General features: G+C 36.2%; 1 protein-coding gene across 2 annotated transcripts in view; it reads left to right on the top strand.

Annotated features, from left to right (window-relative positions):
- The window catches only part of STS (steroid sulfatase), a 194,579-nt gene that overhangs the window by 61,231 nt on the left and 113,633 nt on the right, over positions 1-19,715 (top strand). For both annotated transcript variants that reach the window (XM_043997917.1, XM_043997918.1), the window contains 4 exons: positions 11,236-11,376; positions 15,113-15,234; positions 15,343-15,465; positions 17,489-17,912. In XM_043997917.1, the coding sequence (XP_043853852.1) occupies positions 11,236-11,376; positions 15,113-15,234; positions 15,343-15,465; positions 17,489-17,912 (810 nt within the window). The remainder of the gene's footprint in view (positions 1-11,235; positions 11,377-15,112; positions 15,235-15,342; positions 15,466-17,488; positions 17,913-19,715) is intronic.

The raw sequence follows: 19,715 nt of genomic DNA, 5'->3' as shown, positions 1-19,715 counted from the left end.
ATTCTTTCAATTTCTATTTTAGCTTCTGCTTCTAGAATTTCAGGGCAATTTTCCCTGAGAATATCTTGGAAGATGATGTCTAAGCTCTTTCCTTGATCATGGTTTCAGGTAGACCAATAATTTTCAAATTATCTCTCCTGGACCTATTTTCCAGGTCAGCAGTTTTTCCCAGAAGATATTTCACATTGCCCTCTATTTTTTTATTCATTTGGATTTGCTTTATTGTGTCTTGGTTTCTCATAAAATCACTGGCTTCCATTTGTTCAATCCTAATTCTTTGGCAATTATTTTCATCAGAGAGCTTTTCCATTTGGCTTTTCAAGCTGTTGACTTTTTTCTCCTGTCTTTTCTGCATCACCCTCATTTCTCTTTCCATTTTTTCCTCTACTTCTCTAACTTTATCTTCAAAGTCCTTTTTGAATGTCTCTATGGCTTGAGACCAATTCATATTTTTCTTGGAAGCTTTAGGTATAGGGGCCCTAATGCTGACATCTTCCTCTAAGGGTGCACCTTGGTCTTCCTTGTTACTGAAGAACCTTTCTATGGTCCTCACCTTTCTCTGTCTGCTCATCTTGCCCTTCTTTTACTTGACTTTTAGCTCCTTAAAGTGGGGCACTGTTTCCAGGCTGCAGTATCCCAAGCTTCAGAAGTCCCAGGTGGTATGATTTAAGGAGGATCAGGTTCTTCACTCACCTGGCCTGTTCCCTGGTCCGTAGATTACCCCAGACCAACTTGCTAATCAATCAGCTTTGTGTGTTGTGGTTGTTAGCTCCAAAGAGCCTGTGCCCCTCGCCCACCTGGGCCACTGCTACTCAAGCCTACCTCCTGGTTCCCAGCAGGGGTGAAAAAACCCACGTTCTGCCTCAGCACCAGCATAGACCCCTGTAGTCTCCCCCCTACCCAGGGCTCAGCCCTCTCACCAGACTGTGAGCTTAGTTCCAGATGACACTGGCTCTTCAGCTGATTCAGAGGCTCTGGGGGTCTCCTTCTCTGGTGAAGCCTTCCTGGGACTGGATATGTGTCAGGTTGACTGTGGGGTTGGGCTTAACTCCTGTATCAGCACAGCAGCTCCCTCCCTCTGACCTTCCAGGCCATTCTTGGTTAGAAGATGATTTCAGCACATTCTTCTGTGAGTTTTGCTATTCCAGGCATTTTCCTATGGCATTATTTGGATGTTTTTTGGAGTGATTGTGTCATGAGTTCGAGAGCTCACTGTCTTGGCTCCACCCCTTATGCATTTCTAAACTAGCAATTTCAGTTACTTGACACCAGCCTTTTAACAGTTGAATCTATAACAACTTATAACCCAAAAGAATACTAGTCTATAGTGATCAAATATTCAATTACAGATTGGTTTAACTGCTATAACTTACTTTAAGATCATACAATTAACCAATTTCTAGCTCCATGAAATTTTTAAACACTTTATCTTAATGCAAATATCACAATAAATCCAGACTTAAAATAAAAAAAAAACAATCACACATCTTATTAGAAGACATATTCCCCTTAAAATAGGACTCGAATAAATTTGATTACAACTAGATCTATATTCCCCAATGGTATAATTCTCAATTTTTCTAAGGTTCATCTACTATCAGTATTTCAACATGAGACCATTATTATCAATAAACTCATTTTTACATGATGATAAAAGCTCTGGTGACTGAGAAGCCAGACAGCTGCCCAGATTTAAATTGAACCTAATATACCAACCTGGATTTAAAACTTCTAATATTGGAGATCAATTCCCAATGAAAGTTTTAACAAATTTCTTAAAAGCAGGTTAAAAAAATCAAGCTGTAGTCACTTTCTAACTGCCTTTCTGTGTAAATTACCTTTATGACTATTCTGCTTTTAGTGGCAGAGAGAATTGCATAACTTAGTGCAAGACAAGGGACTTAGCTTGGACAGCAAGGGCGAAGAAGAAAAACAGCTTGCTTTTTACTAGGGGACACACACACACATATATACAGAATATTTTAACATGAAGAGTATTCTTACAAGAACAGACAGAAAAACAGTAAACAGTAGTGGTAAAGATTATTAAAATAATTTAGCATGCACAAATTAAGTCCTTCTCTATGTCCTCAAAGTCCCATTAATTTGAACCAGATCAGTTAGGCTCTTGGGCTTACTCTCCCGCTCAGTCTCTCAATTTACAGACCTTTTTCTGAGGGACAAAAATCTTATTTTCTTCCCCTTTTTTTGACTCTCTTTTCGGGAAGAGGAGGTTTCAGATTCCAACTTAGTTGATTCAAAATGCCACCAGGGAAAAAAATGAGCCCCACTCAGGGCCTTTTATTTTTGGGCTGGGAGAATCAAGAGTACACTCAAAAGGGAGACCCCACTGGTGTGGCCCTCAGTGTTGTGGATCAGACTTAGTCAAATTTTGCCTGTTTTCCAAGTACTCACAAGAAGATGGTCCATACTTGGAAAACATAGCCAGCAGTGGTACGTTTTGTTGGCCATGCCAAAGCAGACCACAAATTACTCGTGGGTTTTGCCAGGACCCCAGTTAAACAGCTTTAGGAACTCAAGCAAAAAGGACTCAAATTCTGAATTTGGGAGACCCATTTACCCTGGGTGAGCCACTGATTTTGTGTCTGGACTGGGAACTCAGTGGATTCCCATTGGTGCCCAGCATCTGCAGCTAAAAAATGAGGTCCAGCTGAACTGGGGGGGGGGAAGGGTGGAGTAGGTTGGGGGAGGTTCTTCAAATCCCAGATGAGCCCCCAAATATCAACCTGAAAAATTATTAAAGCAATCAACATAACAAATTTAAGGTCTTTAATGGGGTGGAAGAGTTATTACTAGTGATACCACCACAGCAAGCTAGGAGTGTCCAAAGAGTGGGGCTGAAAACAAATTTTATATAGGGTACAAACAACAACTACAAGGACAAAAACCAGATCCAATGAAAAGGGTGCCTTTGGAGTTGATTACCTTTTGTTTCAGCTGTTAATTTCTTTTTCAGGATAAACTGAGAGTAAAGAGATTATCTTTGGGAGATCTACTAAGTAAACAAAGGCTGGAATTCCACAAAGTATGGTCAGCCCAAGGCAATTAATTCATTGGTCTCAGGAAAGGAAACTAAAAGAAGTCAGCCAGTTTTCAAATAATTGTCACTCCCATAACCAAAGTTAGGGGAGTCACTGAAGATGAGATTATCTCCAGAAAGACCATATACACTATATATCCATCATCTTATCACCTGCAGTAAGGTAAATCTTTGAAGACAGGGATATCTCTTGAAGGTCCATAAACCCATTAATGGCTCAGGGTATGCTTCAAAGTTGGTAGGAGCCACCAGCTGGGTTTCACTGAAAAGGGATTATCGATATATCAAGCAATCTTGGGCATCTGGAGTCCTGATTGACTAGTTTTTGTGCTATTCCACTGATTCCCCCATGAAAAAGGGAAGCTCTAGCATATTTAATCAATATTAAATTAACAAGCATTACAGAGCCGATGTTCACACTTTTATGTGGGATTCCAGAATGTTATTTTTCTATTTCTAGTGATATATTTAAGGAGAAAGGGAAGAAAAAGATATTGAGTAAAGTTTCAAAGGCCTGGTAAACTTTGTTATTGTGATAAGGCTAATTTACTTTGGTATGTTCTTTTTACGCTTAGAAAAAACGGCATCTCCTCCCCATTGCGAACAGCTTTTGATGGGGGGGAGTGGTGCTTAGGAATTGGTGATGATTAGGAATTTATTTTGTTTTTATGGCACTTTGGGAATTTATTTATGTTAAGTTGTTGGCGTCACGGGTTCAAGCTCTTGACGGGTTGAGGATCGGAGATGATTAATCATTGACACAGCAGCACCACCTTGTGTGAATAACTGTGTGCAATTTATTATTCGGGATAGCTCAGTATTTAAAGCAAAAAACCACAAAGAAATCAAATAAAGTCTGCAAGCATAATTCTAAGAGAATAAGAGTAATATTTCAACCTTTCAGCCCTGATCTAGCATAACTTATTCTAGGCCTAAACAGGGCAAGGTTAGTACATCTGAGTCCTCGGACCGGCCAAGCATTGTCTCTGGAAACTCTTGCTGCTTCAGTGACCAAGGCCCAAGTATGGGGGGGGGGGGGAACTCAGTCAGAGGGGCAACAGAGAGCCCTCTGGGTTCACCACATTAAATAACATAAATAATAATAAATAATGACAGATATCTATCTCTTATTCAAACTTAAAGCAAACATAAATTTGGACATGGTTAATAACTGATCATGTTTTACTATAGGCAATGTTTCATGTAATCTTTTTTCTGTATACAATTTAGGATTATTATATTTACGCAACTCAAATATTTAATTTGTTATTAAGCTCCTTTTTTTCTTTTCAATTATGTATATCTATTTTTTAAAATAATAAAAGTATTTTATCATTTTCAAGTTACATGTAAAGAAAGTTTTCAACATTTATTTTCATAAGATTTTTAATTCCAAATTTTTCTCCCTCCCTCCCTTCCCTCCCCCCCTCCCCAAGACAGCAAGTAATCTGATATAGGTTATCTCCGTACAATCACATTAAACATATTTCTGCATTAGTTATATTGTGGAAGAAGAATTAAAACAAAAGGGAAAAACCTCAAAAAAGAAAAAAAACCCACAAAAAAGTAGAAACAGTATGGTTTAATCTGCATTCAGATCCCACAGTTCTTTTTTCTAGATGTATAGAGCATTTTCCATCATGAGTCCTTTGGAATTGTCTTGGATCATTGTATTGCTGAGAAGACCTAAGTCTATCACAGTTGATCATCACACAATGTTGCTGTTACTATGTACAGTGTATTCTTGGTTCTGCTCACTTCACTCAGTGTCAGTCTACTTAAGTCTTTCCAGTTTTTTCTGAAATAAGCCTGTTCATCATTTCTTATAGCACAATATTATTCCATTACATTCATATATCACAGCTTGTTCAGCCATTCCCCAGTTGATGGGCATTCCCTCAGTTTCCAATTTTTTGCCACCACAAAGAGAGCTGCTATAAATATTTTTGTAGATGTGGGTCCTTTTCCCTTTTTTATTATTTCTTTGGGATATAGACCTGGTAGTGGTATTACTGGGTCAAAGTGTATGTACAGTCCCATAGGCCTTTGGGCATACTTCCAAATTGCTCTCCAGAATTGGTTGGATCAGTTCACAACTCCACTAACAATGCATTAGTGTCCCACTTTTTCCACAGCTTCTCCAACATTTATTATTTTCCCTTTTTGTCACATTAGCCAATCCTGATAGGTGTGAGGTGGTACCTCAGAGTTGTTTTAATTTGTATTTCTCTAATCAATAGTGATTTAGAGCATTTTTTCATATGGCAATAGATAGCTTTGATTTCTTCATTTGAAAACTGCCTATTCATATCCTTTGACCATTTCTCAATTGGGGAATGGCTTGCATCCTTATTAATTTGATTTAGTTCCCTATATATTTTAGAAATGAGGCCTTTATCAGAAATACTGGCTCTAAAAATTGTTTCTCAGATTTCTGCTTCCTTTTTAATTTTGGCTGAATTGCTCCTGTTTGTACAAAAACTTTTTAATTTAATGTAATCAAAATCATCCATTTTGTATTTAATAATATTCTCTATCTCTTGTTTGGTCATAAATTGTTCTCCTCTCCATAGATCTGAGAGGTAAGCTATTCTTCCCTCTCCTAATTTACCTGTGGTATCACCCTTTATATCTAAATCATGTACCCATTTTTTAATTTAGAAAATTTATTTTTGGGTGCAGCTAAGTGGCCCAGTGGATACAGCACCGACCCTGGAGTCAGGAGTACCCAAGTTCAAATGTGGCCTCAGACACTTAACACTTACTAGCTGTGTGACCCTGGGCAAGTCACTTAACCCCAATTGCCTCACTTAAAAAAAAAAAAGGAATGAAAATACATCTACTTAGCATGTGTACTAGTTATATCAAGATAAGTTGTGATTTTTTTATGATGATCTCTTACTGTTTCCAATGTGAGATTATAGTTAATACTCATCTAGGATATGTGCTGTTTAGGAGCTGAACCCACCTGAAGCTCTGATTATTGGAACTTTAAGAAAAGAATCAGTATCCCACGTTCAGAATCCTTGAGTTAGTCCAAATCTCATTTTACAGATAATGAAACACTCAATTCCACAAAATATTTATTAAGTACCTATTCTGTGTAAAACACTATGCTAGACTTGGGAATATGAAACCAAAAAATGAAAATACAAAAACAAAAAGCTAAATTGTCCCTACTTTCAATTACATTTCATTCTACTATGACCTACACAGGTTGAGTTATTTGTTAAAGGTCACAAGTCAAGTTAATGGCAGAGAATTAAAAATCACTCGACAGGTCTCCCAGTCTGCTGCTCTTTCTACCATACCAAGCAGTCTCTCATTAAACACACCCAACTTTCTTTATATTTTTGCTTGTTTACCTTTTAAAAGAACAAAACAAGCTCTTCAAGAATACCTGTTAATGCACAATATGATTGGAATTTAAGGAAGAGCTGCATTACTCAGTCTTAAACTTGATGTGCTAATCATAAAACATGCATTGTTTAACTCAGATGATGGCTCATAGAAGGTACAATAAAGGGTGAATTGAATTTAGTACACTAAAGCACAACACAAATCTTTATGAGTCTAATTGCCCTTATTTTATATAACATTAATTATGTAGGCTTTTCACTAATTTAGATAGACCCTTCTTTCCATTTAGTATGATTTTAAAAGATTTTGTTGCCATGGGACAAGTTGTTGGTATATTCTGTTTTGTAAGTTTAGACAATTTTCTTTTAATGAACATTTAATATAATCCCTTTGTTTCATCTTCTTAATGAAGTCATTGTACTAAACTTCTTTCTAAAAATATTCTTTTTTCTTTCAAATTAATGTTCGTCAGACAATGATAATTTTTAACTTTTTCTAAACAGGAGTTTTAAAAATAGGTTTATGAAAGCACTATTAGTATTTTGAAATGAAGCTCTGCATGTAGTTCTATATTTTCATTTAATTTGTATAATTTTAGTTAACTAATTCTCTCACTAATTATACTCCATAATTATAAATAACTCTAGTGCCAATAGCATACATCTCTATAAAGAAATAATAAAATTTTGTTTGTATAATAAGTCTTTATAATGCAAGGGGGTTCTAAGGATGTTATAAATCAACTTTGATTTGTACATACTTAATAGGGTACATATATGCATATATTTTTATCATTATTATCTTTATGTATTCTTGGTGAAGTACTATTTCACTGAATTTAGCAAAATTATTTGGAAATCCATAGATAAATATAGAATTTTTAAAAATATCAATGACAGAAATTTTGTTGTGTTAAGTAAAATTTCAGTAGTCAGGAGCTGGTCCTAAGAAAAAGGCATGTATGTTTACAACCAGGATTTATTAGGAAATTTGTAAAAGGGCTTAAGATTTGTAATTTTATAAGAAGAAAACCAGATTTCAAATAGGGAAAGGACCTTCCAGGTCATATAAGGTCTCATTATATAGAAGAAGAAAATAAGGCCCAGTTTAAGCAACTTATTCTATCACATGAATAATGACAGAAACACACTTGAAGCTCAGGTCCTATAGCTCCAAACACAGTGCTCTTTCTATGAAACCACAATGAGTTAGAAGATTTGGGGTGGCATCCTGGTTTTGACATTTTTTATGCTTGGCTAAGTTATCTAGACTTTGAGCCATGCTTTCTCTCTCTTTTTTTTTTTTTTTCGGTGGAGCAATGGGGGTTAAGTGACCTCCCCAGGGTCACACAGCTAGTAAGTGTCAAGTGTCTGAGGTCAGATTTGAACTCAGGTACTCCTGAATCCAGGGCCAGTGCCTTACCACTGTGCCACCTAGCTGCCCCAGAGCCATGCTTTCTTAATGGGTAAAATGGTGATAGTAATATCTGCCTTGGATAGATTTTGTAACCCTATGGCAAATGTTAATTATTATTGAAAACAAGGCCAATCAAAGTAAATATTTTACCATGAATTTGGCATATACATTGGAGCCCCACTGTGAGATCCTCACCAAGAGGGGTATCTCAGGATAAAGTGGTGGAAAATGTTCTGTGAAAATAAGAAAATATTAGAAAACTTTCTACCTAAATGCATGGTCTTGTAAAAATTACAATAATAGTTTATATTTGTTTAGTACTCTAAACCTGTAGTCTCTAAACTAAAGTTGTTGGATCTGAGTACTCTTGCTATACTCAACATTTAGTCCTTCAAGCAGAAGGAGTTCAAAGCAGCTTTGTTGTTGTTGGTATTGTTGTTGTTGTTGTTGGTGGTCCTTTGTACTGCATACCTGTGTTATAGAACGGGGCAGAGGTTGCCCATATTTTTAGTAGTTTGGGTATATTAATGTTACCTGGCTTTCAATGGAAAAACTTCCTGACTTCAAGGCCCCCTTTTCAAAATTTAACAGCTATGTACTGGACACCTAAAATCCTGTGGGTGACCTGAACAAATTCTTTTTTTTTTTTTTTCAGGGGCAATGAGGGTCAAGTGACTTGCCCAGGGCCACACAGGTAGTGTCAAGTGTCTGAGGCCAGATTTGAGCTCAAGGTTTTCTTGAATCCAAGGCCAGTGCTTTATCCACTGTGCCATCTAGCTGCTCCCAAACCTAAACAAATTCTGTGCTATGCAAGAACTTTGTAGTTTTTTTATAAGGGAAAAAAAGTACACAGATGAAAAACCAAAAAACAATGCAGATTAAGGTAGAGATATTTACTGAGGCAGGGGTCAGCCAAAACCAGCTTGTATGAGACAGCTGATTGTGAAAATTTTAATAATGAGCATTTATATTTCAAAAATTGGCAAATACCAAAGATTGGGGCTTGATGTATTGCTTTCTTGATTACATAGACTTAAGAATGGAGAAAATGTTAATAATGCTGATTAAAATTAAAAGTGTGTCTTGTTAAATATTTACTAGCACACAACTACTCAGGTCCCTCCTTACTTTCCATGGATCTTTATATATACATATGCAACACATATATAATACATATCCATACAGAAATACATTTGCATATGTGTATATACATGTAGGTCTATGTGTATAAATTTAAAAAAACCCTGGATCTGGCACTAAGGGGTGGGGAGATGTTTTTTTTTTTGTTTCTCTAAATTTGAATAAGACCACAGATTATTTTTAAAAGTTTCTAAGAACAAAATATTATAACTGTTGTAGTGTTATAAAAATGTTTCATACTGGGGCAGCCAGATGGCACAGTGGATAGAGCACCGGCCCTGGAGTCAGGAGTACCTGAGTTCAAATCCGGCCTCAGACACTTACTAGCTGTGTGACCCTGGGCAAATCACTTAACCCCAAGTGCCTCACTAAAAAAAAAAAAAGTGTTTCATACTAGTAAGTATGTGTTGTGACCAGTCAATCGATGAACATTTATTAAGTGACTACTAAGTGTCCAATGCCATGCTAAATTCTGGGGATAGAAATCAATCAGTTAGCAAACATTTCTTAAGCTTTTATAATATAACAGCAATTAGAGATACAGAGACAAAAATGTAATGCTTTCTGTCCTGAAGGAGCCAACGAATATTCTATAGAATGAAACAACATCTAATACACATACACATATAAAAAAGTACATAATATGTCTATGTAAAATACACGTAACTATTTTTAGCTGAGAAGCACTGGCACCTGGAATTATCTGGTAAAGTCTGATGTGGGAGATAGCATTTCAGCTGAGCTTTGAAAGAAATAAAGTATTCTAAGAGGCAGAGGCTAGAAGTGAACACATTCTAGGAGTGAAGGACAATCCATACCTTTGTATAAAGACAGGTCATGTATTAAGAACAGCAAAAAGTCCATTTTGAGTAGGCCCCAGAGTATGGGAAAGGGGGTATTTTATAGTAAGGCTAGGGAGGGAGGTTGGAGGCAGGTTGTGAAGGGTTAACTGTCAATGAGAGGAGTTTTTAGAATCAGAATTCTAGAAATGAGTTGCTGGAGTTTGGGTAGGGGAGTGACATGGTCAAACCTGTCCTTTAGGAATAGCACTTTGGCATTGGTGAGTGAGTATAGTAGGATAGATTGGAGAGCAGAGAGACTTGAGACAAGGAAAGCAATTTGAAATTGAAAGCAATCCCAATTTGGATCGTTTCAGTAGTGCAGATGAGAGATAATAAGGGCCTGAACTAGGGTAACCAAGTCAATGGATAAAATGGTACAGATGTGAGAAAAGTCATGGAGATAAAATTGACAAGATCTGGCAGCTGATTGGATGTCTGGAGGGAAGAAGAATGAGGAGTAAAGGATGACTCCTAGGATGTGAACTTAGGTGACTGGAAGGGTGGTGGTATTCTTCACAGAGATAGGGAAACTGGGAAGAAGTTTGAATTTTGGAGGAAAGATAATGAATTTTGAACATGTTGAATTTGAGATGCCTGTGGGATGTCCCATAGGCAGTTGTGGGACTGAGAGACTCCCATCCCTCATGAAGCTTACATTCTACTGACAGGAGGTGAGTTGCCCTATTGAGCAGAGCTTTCCTTAGTGTGCTGAATTTGGTATGTCAATATCAAAGTAAATTCTCCATCATATATTATGAAATTAGTTTGCCTGAATATTGAAAATTTTTCATGATTTTTTTTTTTGGTGAGGCAATGAGGGTTAATTGACTTGCCCAGGGTCACACAGCTAGTAAATGTCAAGTGTTTGAGGCCAGACTTGAACTCAGGTCCTCCTGAATCTAGGGCTGGTGCTTTATCCACTGCATCACCTAGCTGCCCCCTGAAAATTTTTCATGATTGATGTATTTATGTTTCTCTACTTAGGGAGAGGGGAGCAATGCATTAGTTCTGGGTTCTCTATTAAGAGCCTGGCACAAAATATTTCCCCTTAATAAAATATATTTGTTTTTCCATTGATCAGGACCATTTATCTTATGTCATCAAATGCCTGGTTTTCAATACCAAGAATGGTAGGCAAGCTTTTTGTCTCTTTCATTTGTCAAGAATAAAAACAGGAGATAATTGGTTTTCACCAAAAGCAAAATATCTCTTCAGAAAACAAATACCCAGAGGAGAGGTCAACATCTTTACACATCAAGTTGGACAGTGTCTTCTTGAAGCAGAGCAGCTCCCAAGCTGAGAAATTTTGTTTGTTTGTTTTTGTGATCTGCCTCCATAGCTGGAAAGAATTAGAGTGAGTGAAGAAAAAACATGCTCTCATTCTTTATTCTGTTATTGTTTATTTACTCTTCACAGGAAGATGAAGATGCTTTTCCTTCTGATGTTGTTCTATGGCAGTGTCAACAGTGATGCAGTTTCGAAGCCCAACATTATTATAGCAATGGCAGATGACCTTGGCATTGGAGATCCTGGATGCTATGGAAACACAACACTAAGGTTTAATAATTGAAGTTCTGTATAAGTGATTGTGCCTATATACATATATATTCAATATATTTCTTCCTTGGTAGTTTTAAAATGTCCTCAGAACCATGGAGTATAGGCTACATCTATTATATTTAAGAAACTATAGCAATAATACTCTTCCATTTGCCATTGTGTATGTAGATTTGAATTTGGATATCTATTTAAATACAGATGTGGATATGGGAGTTAGAATATGCTTAGCAAGAACTATGTATATATAATTTACATCTGTATGAAGAATCCTACAAAGGAAGCATTTCTACTTTCCATTATTCATTCTACCATTACTGTGTTATTATGTTTTGTTTTTTTGTTTTTGTTTTTTTTGCAGGGCAGTGTTAAGGGTTAAAATTCTAGCTAAACTGTCTAAAATATCTAATGAGTGGTCGCCAATAAATTATAAGCTTTAGCAAGAGTTAGACTTTTAAGCATTTATTAAGGAGAATAAGAATTTGGTAAAGAGAGAGAGAAAGGCCTAGATTCCTATCTATTAAAGGGAAAGCACATTTCTAGCTCCCTTCTCCGCCAGCATCCTCAGGAAAAAGAGCGAGACTGAGCGCCAGTCTCTTCCTTCCTCCTCCCACTAGCCCGCGTCACTTCCTGACTCCTGGTCTTGCCCTCAAAGACCTTCCCTTCATGGGCAGAACTCTTCTACAGTAAGTATCCAGCAGGTGGCGTTATTCCAATCGTTACAGCAGTGAGGGTTAAGTGACTTGCCCAGGGTCACACAGCTAGTGTCAAGTGTCTGAGGCTGGATTTGAACTCAGGTCCTCCTGAATCCAAGGCCAGTGCTTTATCCACTGCGCCATCTAGCTGCCCCCTACTGTGTTATTATGTAATATATGGAAGGGAAAAATCTAAAAAGTATCTCCTTTGCCTTTTTTTCTTTCCTTTTATCTTCCTTTTTCCTATTTTTTCCATGTCTCCCCCCCACCATCCCCACACACTTCCTTCCATTTTTTTGTTTTTTAAATTTGGGGTATCTAGCAGTGCCAGATTGCTAGATGGTCCCACTCAGTTCTTACCCTATGTGTTTGCTCCTTTTTCCCCTTCCCACAATCCCTACTATTTTTCACTGACAAACAGTGAGGGTGTTATACTACCATCTTTTCAAAGGGCCTGCAAGCCATAGAATCAGAACTGGGAAAGGGATATGGTAGAGGTAAGTCTTTAGTATCATGTATTTTGCTTTTTTACCTTAGAAATACAGCATAGTTATCCTGTTTCCAAGGTTTCAATAGAAGAAATCCATCTAAAAAGCAAATCCTTGCGATACTAAAATATTGATATTCATGGTTCTTTATCTGCTTATAATAATAAGGAAACAATTATATAAGAATTCTATAGAGAACTGTATCACAAATAGAAATCAATAAAAATAAATTACTGTAGTGACTATAAAATATTATTTTCTTTCATTAGAGTTTTTCAAAGTGAACTATAAGTAATAAATATTTGAATCTACTTTTTTAAACATGTGTGAACTAGTAAACTAGTTATCAGGTGATTGATTATAGGTACTGATTTATTTTCATTTCACTTAGCCTACCTCTTCATCATTTTCCCCACATTAAAATGCTTTTGATTCTAGAAATAAGTCACTAGTCTTAGCAGGTGAGGGACATGGTTAGTTTTAGTATTAATATTATTTTGGTATTGTCACCTGACTGGAGAATAGACTTGAGGAATGCACGACTTTAGACAAGGAAACCAATTTGGACTTCCAATGAGGATAATTTCAGTTGTTAAGGGCTAAAATTCTAGCTAAACTATCTAAAATATCTAATGAGTGGTCGCCAATAAATTATAAGCTTTAGCAAGAGTTAGACTTAAGCATTTATTAAGGAGAATAAGAATTTGGTAAAGAGAGAGAGAAAGGCCTACATTCATCTATCTGTTAAAGGGAGAGCACATTTCTAGCTCCCCTCTCCACCAGAGTCCAAAGGAAAGAGCGAGACAGAGCGCCCCGTCTCTTCCTTCTTCCTCCCACTAGCCAATGTCACTTCCTGACGCCAAAGAAAAGACTCCTGGTCTTGCCCTCAAAGACCTTCACTTCATGGCAGAACTTTCCTATAGTCAATCTCCAGTAGGTGGCGTCATTCCAATCATTACACAATAGTCCCAAAACTGTGTTCCATAATCTGTTTAAAATTAAATAAATTTTGTTTTTCATGGGTAATTTGCTTTTGAAAAGTAGGAGTCATATTATCTTTTGTTTCAGTTTGAGCTACATGATTACAAGTACTTTTTTCATTTAAAACATATATTTGAAAGAAAACTTTCAAATATTGAGAATTCTTTCTAGATACATATTTGGATGTGCCACTCCCTTTTCTTACAGAGTTTTCATTGAATTGGATATCAGTGTTTTATACCTTTTGTAATTTACTAGCCAATTGATTTGGAGTCTATCTCCAAATTTTTGGTATTTATAATATGTGTTTTTCTTTGGAAAATCTGACTTCTCTGGCTCATCTATATTAGTTTTTTTCCCTTGAACTTTTTTTCCCCCTTACATTTCCTTGATATTTATTCAGTCCAAAACCAAAAAGGTGATGCTCTTGCTCTCTGCCTTTGTAAGAAAATCACAGTATCATAATTAATTTTAATCAGACCTTTAATAAGGAAAGAAAAGACTGACAGTTCCTATTTCCACTTCCCATCACCACATCAGCTATTTGAAAGGACAAGGTAAAGAAGTTCCCAGGAAAGAAAGACTTTATAGTGAGAAAAATACACTTCAAAATTAACCTAATTTCTCTGCTTCCCCTAACTTTCAAATTCACAAATTATTCTTCTCAGTGTTAATTCATTGCTCATTTTTTCCCCTCTGGTTGGGCTGTGGCAATACTATAAGTTTCAAAGTTAGCAGAAATAGGTTCTGCCCTCTTAGAATTTATAATCTAAGCCAAACAATACTGGGAAGAAACAAAAATGATTCAGGCAAAGAATCAATTGAATGACTACAGTAGTTTTCTGTGAGGGTATTATGTTAAATCAAACTGATTGCAAAATTATTAGTGAAGAGGAGTGAAGGGTTCAAATGTTAAGGTAGGTTTGAAGATCCAGTTCTTCTAGGAAGTTGTTAGAATCTTGTCAGAGAAATGAATGGCACCATGAACACTTAGATTTCATTGTATAGCATCTTGATAGTATATTTACAAATGAGTACCTAGTTAAAACAAAGACTTCTGTGACTTTTTTAGAGATACAAATAATCACACATCCCTTATTAGTATCAATGTTTTACAAAGCAGAAGGTAAATATTAATTAGAAAAATCAAAATTAAGTATAAAACATATATAATGAGGCAGCTGTGTGGCACAGTAGATACAGCGTTAAACTAGGGGTCAATGAAACTTTAATTCAAATCCTGTTTCAGACATAACTGGTAAAATAGGAATAATAGTAGCACCTAACTTTTTTTGGGTGGCGCAATGAGGTTTAAGTGACTTTCCCAATGTCACACAGCTAGTGTCAAGTGTCTGAGGCTGGATTTGAACTCAGGTCCTCCTGAATCCAGGGCCGGTACTTTAATCCACTGTGCCACCTAGCAGCCCCCAATAGCAAATTAAGAGTTGTGAAGATCAATTGAGATAACATATATAAAGCGCTTTGCAAATCTTTAAGTGCTATATAAATCCTAGCTATTATTACAATTAAAAAGTTTCAGTTAAAATAAAATTATTCTTTTCCTTCCCCTAGAACTCCTAATATTGACAGGATAGCCAAAGGGGGAGTGAAATTAACTCAGCACTTAGCTGCATCTCCACTATGTACACCAAGTAGAGCAGCTTTCCTGACAGGCCGTTACCCTGTCCGTTCAGGTAAGAATCTGTTTTAAAATTATTATTGTTCATTTTCTTTTGGCTAGAAAGACATTATCTCTAGTTAATGTTCTACTTCTTCTTCTTTTTCTTTTGTACCTGGTCCAGGGATGGCTTCACGCTCTAAGGTTGGAGTGTTCCTATTTTCAGCTTCTTCAGGTGGACTACCTACAAATGAAATTACTTTTGCCAAGCTTTTGAAGAACCAAGGATATTCTACAGCCCTGATAGGTAGAGACAGCTGAGAGAAATGTGGGGGAGGAAAGGAATTTAAGATTATAGAAAAGAGGAAGGAACTTAACAGAGAAGTCAACAAAAATTTATTAAGTGATTGTTATGTGCTATGCTCCATATAGGGTTTGGGGGAAGTGTTACAAGGACAAGTGAAAATGTGTGTGAGAGTCAGAGACAATTTGAGATAAATTCCGAAAGCAACATTCATTACTTTTATAGAAATGATAACAGCCTGGGGTTTCAATTTTAGAGGACCTGTGTTCAAAACTTTGACTTTGAAACTCAACTATGTGGTATTGAGTAAATTACTTAAATTCCCAGAGCCTCAGTTTCTGAATCTGAAAAAAAAAAGGCTTGGATTAGATGACCACTAAGGTCCCTTTTAGTTCTAAATATATATTCCTATGAAATTTGTGCAGATCCTGAATGGACATCAATTATTTATATTTGTGCATTATATATGTATACATGCATAACAGAATTTTTTCCATACCTATACATGTTTATACAAAACTAACCTCTAGTGAAGAAGTTTCACTTCAGGTAGGATTTGGGCTCTTGAAGTTTAAGCCAGTGGATCACGAGATCTAGAAAGTCCTACCAAGTTGGAAAGGTTTCAGGTAAGGCTCAGGCAATAGACTATATGTCTTTAACCTGTGCACAAACATAGCAAAATTTACAGTCTTATCCCCAGAAGTTTGGCAATAAGGTAAGAAATTATTTTGACCACAATGACTCATAAAATTCTCCTAAACTAGGGGTTGAGATTTGCATTTCAGAAGCATTATTTACAACAATGAAATCACAGTTTGCTTTTGTTTTCTTCTTTTGTCTGTGAACTGTTGAAGTAAACGTTTCATGCAATATATGATTAAACATTATTACTTCTACCTTTATTTCTAAAACTGATCAAGAATGTATATGTAGAATACATTTTGCATGTCACATTTGCCTCATATAACATGTTCTTCTTTTGAAAAAAGCATTGAAAGCTGTTGTTGAGTTTATGTTGGCTTAGTCTAACTGAAGTAAAATGTGGGCCACTCCTCATAGGCATTCAGTCAGGGTAGTTTTCCTACAATGTGGCATACTACCATGAATGTATAGACTTACAGGTCATCTGGTTCAAACCTCTCATTTTACAGTTGAGGAAACTGAGGACCAGAGGGATTAAGGGATTTTTCCAAGGCCACATAGCTACTACACATAGCCAGAGACTCAGGTTCTTTGCTTTTCTATCCAATTTTCTTTCTTTACAATAGGTAAGTTTTTTCCTTGCTACTCTTGGATGGCAGCATAACATTATTTAAAAAAAAACAAAACGAAACAAAAAATTTGTCATTTGTCTTTCAAATACATCTTTTAAAATATTTGCTATATTATTCAGTCATATATGTCAGGTCAATTTTTTTGTTTTTTGCATTCTCATTTTAAAATTGGAATAGGGAAATGAGGATGAATATAAAGAAACCAATTTAAAGGAAATTCTTCAGGAAGCTCTGTGCCACATATCAGGAATTGTCTGTATTACATAGAGTGTGCTTGCTGACTTAATAAAGATGATTAATGGACTATAAAGACCAAATTAAGTCTGTTTGCCTATAGACATGAGTTTTTTAAAATTCTAGACTGTGCAGGACTATGGTGCTCCAGGGTGTAGGGACAGTTAGCAATAGTGATACAAAAGGAAAGAAAAGCATCGCAACATTTTTTAAATGCAAAGAAGAGAACAAAAAGAACACAGTACAGTTTTGAAAGTAATATGTAGAATGTTTTATATGCTAAAAAAACCCAAACACTAAGAAAGAGTCTCATGGCATTATATAGAATAATCTTTTTGTGTTTTTCTGTGAAAATGCTATTTTTTTTTTTGGTGTTTACATTCAGAATTAAAATACTCAATTATTCAGTAGGTAGAAATTATGTAAATTTACATAGAAAAGATTTAGTATTCAAAATCAAGAAGTTCAGAAAGTTTACCTGATACATATACATATCTCATATATTTTTCTTTCCATAGGAAAGTGGCACCTTGGGATAAACTGTAACAGCAGAGATGACTTCTGTCACCACCCTTTAAATCATGGTTTTGATCACTTCTATGGACTGCCAGTGACCAATTTGAGAGACTGTAAACCAGGATCAGGCACTGTGTTTACCACAGCCATTCATATGTTCGTTTTCATTCCCCTGCAAATTGTTGGCATTGCTCTTGTCACTTTGGAGGCGCTCAATTGCCTTGGCCTGTTTCGACTCCCTCACTGGGTATTCTTTTCTTGTCTTTTATTAGCAGCTACTATAATTGGGCTCTTAGCCTGTTTCCTTCATTTTTTCCGACCTTTAAACTGCATCCTGATGAGGAACCATGAGGTTGTCCAGCAGCCAATGTCTTATGAAAATCTCACTCAGAGGCTGACCAGGGAAGCTCTCAAGTTCATAAACAGGTTGGTGTTGCTTGTATACTGGGATTTTACTCATGAAAACTGGCTAACATCGATTTCCATGGTGACAGCAAAAGCACTATCCTTACTTTAGCCTTTTTTCCTCTTCCATATTCAGTAGGTATCCAGAGAGGTAATGAAATAGCACATGGGGAGGTCAGTTGGTCTAAATAAAGTAATAATATGAAAAATTAAATAGTGTATACTTGATACCTTCAGGAATTACTCCCCAGCTATGTTAGTCTCTTATTAAACACCCTGGACTTATTTCATAGATTTTCTGTCAACTTTTCCCCTCTTATGGCTTTTTAAGAGTATGATAGTTCATCACCTGGACTGGAAAGCTGTAAGTTTAGTGTGAGTGGGAGTTGGCTGAAACTGTTTTGTTTTAGTTACCCGGAATTTTTATGGAGGAGAAAAAAAGAATAATAATATTGTTCTTTCTAGTTTACATTTTACCCTTCTAAATGAAAAATGGGTTTAGGATTGGGGGAAATTCTGAAGAAAACCAGGAATGGCTATTTAAGTCATGTTTGGGTCAAGAATAACAAAGAAAGGGTAGGTCTTAGGGTCAATAGAGGCTATGATGTTAAAAAATGATAGAAAAAGAAAAATTAAAAAAAAACAGAACTACTTAATTTCAGCACAACTTCTCTATCAGGGAGAATGATTTTCAGACTCAAAAGAGTAAAACAAAAATGGCGAAAACAGTAATAAAAACTTAAACTAAGAGAGGAAATAGTAAGAGAGAACCAGGTGCTCTAAAACTGAGTTTGAGTCTTTTGGCCAAAATTGCATCTTAGAATTCCAAGAGACTGCAGATTTGATTACTCTGGCCCTAGATTATTCAGGAATCAATAGGAAAAGAGATACCTTAAAGATTGAAAATGAGCAAATGTTCTAGAATTTCAAAAGAGAAGAAACGTAGAGTCTGGAAACAAAAGATTTGTCAACTTGACGTGATTTCCTGGCAAAATTTTAGAGCAGATTGTTCACTAGCACTTAGAATGTGAAGCAATGATCACCAGTAGCCAGAATAGATCAACAAATCATCCCAGAATAACCTGATTTATTCTGCTGATGGTTTTACTAAGCTGTTGTGCTTGGAATGTGGTCAACATAACATCTGATTTCAGCAAAGTTTTTTACAAAAATATTCTCTCACAATATTCTCATAGGCAAGAAATAGAAATGTGACCTAGATTTTATAGTTTAGTTGTTGTTCAGTCATTTTAGTCATGTCTGACTCTCTATGACCTCATTTGGGTTTTCTTTGTAAAGACACTGGGGTCTGCCATTTCCTTCTCGAGCTCATTTTATAGATGAGGAAACTAAGACAAACAAGGTTAAATGACTAGCCCAGGGTCATACAGCTAGGCTGGATTTGACAGCAAGTTTGGCACTATCCACTGTGCCACCCAGCTCCCAGAGTTCAGTTTGGTACATTCATAATTCATTCTGTGAAGACAGAATCTCAGAGTTCTAAAAGATCTCAGTGGCCCATCTGGTTCAACTAATACTTGAAGAAGTATTCACTCTACAATATACTCAACAAGTAGTCAAATTGAGTCTTTACTTGAAGATTCCAGTAAAGGAGAACCCATTCATCATTTCTCTGGCTAATGATTTCTCATGCCTTTTTACAATGTAGTTGGGCTTTTAACATCTGATTTTAATGGACCTGATATGTCATTATAGCTGACCTAGCAGTTTTAAACTGGTATTTTCTTTCTTTCTTTCTTTCTTTCTTTCTTTCTTTCTTTCTTTCTTTCTTTCTTTCTTTCTTTCTTTCTTTCTTTCTTTCTT

The sequence above is a fragment of the Dromiciops gliroides genome, chromosome 3, assembly GCF_019393635.1.
Source record: "Dromiciops gliroides isolate mDroGli1 chromosome 3, mDroGli1.pri, whole genome shotgun sequence".
Classification (NCBI taxonomy): Eukaryota; Metazoa; Chordata; class Mammalia; order Microbiotheria; family Microbiotheriidae; genus Dromiciops; species Dromiciops gliroides.
This window is presented reverse-complemented; position numbering and strand designations above follow the sequence as displayed.